Source organism: Jaculus jaculus, chromosome 6, assembly GCF_020740685.1.
Source record: "Jaculus jaculus isolate mJacJac1 chromosome 6, mJacJac1.mat.Y.cur, whole genome shotgun sequence".
Classification (NCBI taxonomy): domain Eukaryota; kingdom Metazoa; phylum Chordata; class Mammalia; order Rodentia; family Dipodidae; genus Jaculus; species Jaculus jaculus.
In genome coordinates this window covers 732,253-736,166 of record NC_059107.1, presented here as the reverse complement: position 1 = coordinate 736,166, position 3,914 = coordinate 732,253, and the positions used below count along the sequence as shown (strand labels likewise).

Genomic DNA, 3,914 nt, shown 5'->3' with positions numbered 1-3,914 from the left:
TGTATGCCTCAAATGTGTTTCCAGCTGCAGCCATGCACCATCTCCATGTTTGCTTCTGCACTTGGTCAGATTCCTGGGTCCTTTTAACCTGTGAATGACTCTTGTGCCAGGAAACCCCACCCACTGCTAACTGGCTAGTTGGTGATAGTAACCTTGGCCTTTCCCCATAATGGCAAAGCCACACTCTTAGACCCCCCCCTTCCATGTGAGCTTCCCAGTGCTCTTGTGTCATAGCTGGACATGACCTCACCCTTACTTCATAGGAAGGTGTTATCTCCTAAGACAAGATCTTACTAAGTAGCTCAAGCTGTTCTAGAAATATATACTCCAGCTGGCTTTGAACTTGCTACAATCCTCCTGTCTCAGCCCATGCTGAATTAAGAGTCATGAGCCATAACTAATAATAGTCTTTTTTCCTAAAACAAATGAGCCACCTCCACACACCTTATGAGTCATCTCCAACAGCCTTACATATATCATTGGCCCTCATGAGAAGCTTTATCTGTGGTCAACTAGGCTAAAAGTCATTTCTTTATTTTATTTATTATGTGTGGCTGGTGTGCATGCATGTGTTTGTGTGGGAGTGCTTGTGCCTGTGGAAGCTAAAGGTCCACGTTGGATGTTTCCTCAGTCACTCTCTGCCTCATTTTAAATGAAGTAATCCATTCATTTGAGAAAGAGAGAGATTTGGGCATACCAGGACCTTCTGCCACTGCAAAGGAACTACAATCACATGAGCATTTTGTGTCTTTCATGGATGCTGGGAAATTGAACTTGGACCATCAGCCTGTGCAAGCAAGCACCTTTAACCACTATTTTTTATTTTATTTGGTGTTTCGAGGTATGGTTTTGCTCTAGCCCAAGCTCACCTGGAATTCACTCTCTAGTCTCAGGCTGGCCTCCAAATCACAATTCTCCACCTCTTCCTCCTAGTGTTGGGATTAAAGTCGTGTGTCACCACACCCAGCTCCCCACCTTATTTTTTGAGACAGTATCTGGAACTGAACTTGGAACTTAGCCAGCCAGCCAGCAAGGATTTTCCTGTCTCATCCTCAGCAATGTGATTACAGGCATCTGCCCCAAACGGAGCGCCTATGTGCTCAGTTCCTCATGTTTGTGCAGTAAGCCCTTTACTGACCTAGTTATCTTCCCCAGGCCCCTAAAAGTCATTTCACAGATGTTTTGTCAGCTGGCCTTCCTTTTTCTCCCTCCCTAAGGTAGCCTGACACTCTCTTGAGGTTGCCTATCATTGACTACATTTCTGGTCATGCCCACTGCTCTGGTGACCTCTCCAGGGGTGTCCTGAGCACCTACACTATTCGTGAGTTCCCAGGGACCTGCTCTCACCTGGTGGAACAATGACCCAATGGCTGTGGTTGTGAAGGTGGGGCTGGGTGTGGGGGATGGAAGGGGACCTAGAGAGGAATAGGGTAGTCGAGGATCAGTGAAGGGGAAGGCCTGAGAGGAGTGAAACAGGTGCGGAAGAGCAATAAGCGTTGGAAGGAGGATGAGGGATCCTGGTGAGAAGGTATCCCCGCGAGTTAAGGCGGGCTACCCCGGAGGCTGAGGGTGCAGTAGGAGAAAAATGGATTGAGCCCTGCCTACGCCGTCTCTCTAAGGCCACCAGATTAACCCCCGCTCAGGACTCCTAAAGGCTTCACAGCCAGAGGTTCGCGACCCTCTCCAAGTCAGAGAATGCAGCCTAGACAGTCATGGAACTTTTAATCAGAGACTGGGATGCACAGGCGGACACCCTCCTTCGTGTACACCAGCTCTTCTGCAGCGCCACCCGGCCGGCGGTCTTCGTCTCAGGCCAAGGGCAGCAGCGCTTGGAGAGGTCGGAGGAGCGCGTCGCGCAGCGTGGTGGGGAGGAAGTGGACGAGCAGACCCAGCGCGGCCATCGCCACGAGCAGCCAGAGCGCGCGCGCGCTCGCGTACAGCGGGGCCAGCCTGAAGACGGCGCTCAGCGGGGACCGAGGTCCTGCCCCGGCCAGACCCCCGCCCCGCCCAGGCACGGCCCCAGGCCTCCCGGCGTCCGCCCCGAGCCCCGAGCCCACCCCAGAGCTCACCGGAGCTGCGCGGATCGCGCGTATCCCTGGAAGTATCGGAGGCGCGCGAACAGGTAGACTAACCCGCATAGGGCCGCGGCGCCTGCGGAATCCGGGCGGGGCCGGTGAGTGCGGCTCCGAGCCCGCCGAGACCCTGGGCCGCCCGGGCCGCCCATAGACCTTGGTGGAAGAAGACACCGGCCACCCAGAGCGTGGCGAGGAACAGCGGGAAGTACTCGCTGCAGTTCACCCTGCAGTGGGGACGGGCTGCGGTGACGGCGCCAGGGGCCCAGACCGTCCCGGCCCCGGCCCCGGCCCGTCGGCTCCCCTCTCCGCCCTCCGCCGCCTCCTCACTGGGCCCGGTAGACGCGCTCGAATTCCGGCGGGCCGGTGGTGAGCGGCGGAGACACGCGGAAGGCCCGGCGCGCAGAGATCACCTGCAGTGAGAAGTACGCTGGGACAGAGAGGGGCGGGAGTCAGGTGCATACCCGGGACGGGGTTTGTCCTCCAGTCTGGACCCATTCTCTCCATTCTCCACCCTTCCCCACGCTGAGCTACCAGGGTCTCTAACTCCCTCCGGAGGAGCCCTCCTCTTAATCGCCTCCCGCCTGCCCAGTCTGCGATTCTCATTGGAGAGGGCAGGGACGTGGCCCTGTTGGCCTGGTTAGTGTGTAGCTTTGCTCCGGAACCATTTGACTTGCAAAGCACAGACAAATATCCACCCCCTTCACCCCACCTCGTGCGCCAGGCTTAGACCTCAGCCCTTTAGTACTAGGGTGGGCAGCACCACCAGAACAGAATTGGCCTTATTAGCCGAATAGCAAACAAGCTGTCATCCTGGTCGCCCACCTAGAGTCAGCCTGCAAGGACCTCTTCATTCTGCCTCAGACCAGGGTCACTCAAGCCTGTGTCTCCCGGAATAGGATCCTGTTTAACTTTCTCTGTTCAAATACCCTGCTGCCAGCCAGAGGCAGCTACCCATGCCCTGAGCCCATGGCTGTCCCACCATTCCTCCTGGACCCTCCCACTCTCCGCGTCCTACAGCTGAATGCACACCTAGATCCCAGAAAGCGTCTGCTCTCCTTTGGGTTTCTTATCCTGGCCAAGAAGCCCCCAGCCCAAGGCAGGCACCTGGCATGCTTGCCTCAGCGGTCCCTCAGCAATCTTTGTCATCCTCCTGCCTTCTGCCTGGTTGGACACCTCTCTGACCCCTTGGTCTCTGTTCGGAGTTTCCACTAATCCTGCAAACACTCCTTCAGGACTTCCCTTTCTCCACCCCAGGAAAGTAGGGCCCCTCAGCTCCAACTCAGGACCCTTTGACATCCAAGGCTCTGGTAGTCCTGAAAGAGTTTAACCCTTGGCACCAGGAGTCCTAGCTGGAGGTACCCCCAACCCCTACTCAACCTTTCCCTGGGCCTAGGCCTGCCAATACTTCCTCATGGCCTGAAGAGCAGAAAGCAGGCTTCATGGGTGTGAGGTCCACCCACCTTCCAGACATGAGCCATCCCACCTTGTAGTAGAACTCCCAGGAGGGTGACAGTAGCCAGAAGAGCCACCTCGTCCTTCATGGTGCAGGTGGCAGCAAGACTAACTGTGGAGCTCTGATAAGCTGGTCAGAGGCTGGCCCAGGAGAGGAAGAGACTCAACACCCTTCCCACCCCTTCTCAGTGAGAGGCGGGGTGGGGAGGGGCTGTGGGGAGTGTGACCAGGCCCACAGAGAGGGTGGAAACCAAGGCGGTAGACAGTCTGGCTACTACCACCCCCTCATTGTTCTTTCTCCCCTCCCCCCCAGGTAGGGCTTCACTCCAGCTCAGGCTGACCTGGAATTCACTATGTAGTTTCAGGGTGGCCTCGAACTCACGGTGA

The 3,914-nt window shown here is 56.4% G+C and overlaps 1 protein-coding gene across 1 annotated transcript; it reads right to left on the bottom strand.

Moving 5' to 3' along the window:
- Nucleotides 1–1,705: 1,705 nt before the first annotated feature.
- Nucleotides 1,706–3,693, bottom strand: Ltc4s (leukotriene C4 synthase). Its single transcript, XM_004666613.2, has 5 exons — nucleotides 3,559–3,693; nucleotides 2,403–2,502; nucleotides 2,229–2,299; nucleotides 2,070–2,151; nucleotides 1,706–1,950 (listed from the first exon to the last, which is right to left on the bottom strand). The coding sequence occupies exons 1-5, from the start codon at nucleotides 3,614–3,616 to the stop codon at nucleotides 1,809–1,811; spliced, it is 453 nt and encodes a 150-aa protein (XP_004666670.2). The 5' UTR covers nucleotides 3,617–3,693; the 3' UTR covers nucleotides 1,706–1,808.
- Nucleotides 3,694–3,914: the final 221 nt, after the last annotated feature.

Excerpts from the sequence above, each read along its gene's own strand:
- Ltc4s (XM_004666613.2), bottom strand. The coding sequence starts at position 3,616 with ATGAAGGACGAGGTGGCTCTTCTGGCTACTGTCACCCTCCTGGGAGTT. Across the intron at positions 2,152-2,228 it reads CGGTGTCTTCTTCCACCAAG|GCGCCGCGGCCCTATGCGGG; the intron begins GTCTATGGGCGG and ends CGGATTCCGCAG. Across the intron at positions 1,951-2,069 it reads GCGCGATCCGCGCAGCTCCG|GCTGGCCCCGCTGTACGCGA; the intron begins GTGAGCTCTGGG and ends CGCCGTCTTCAG.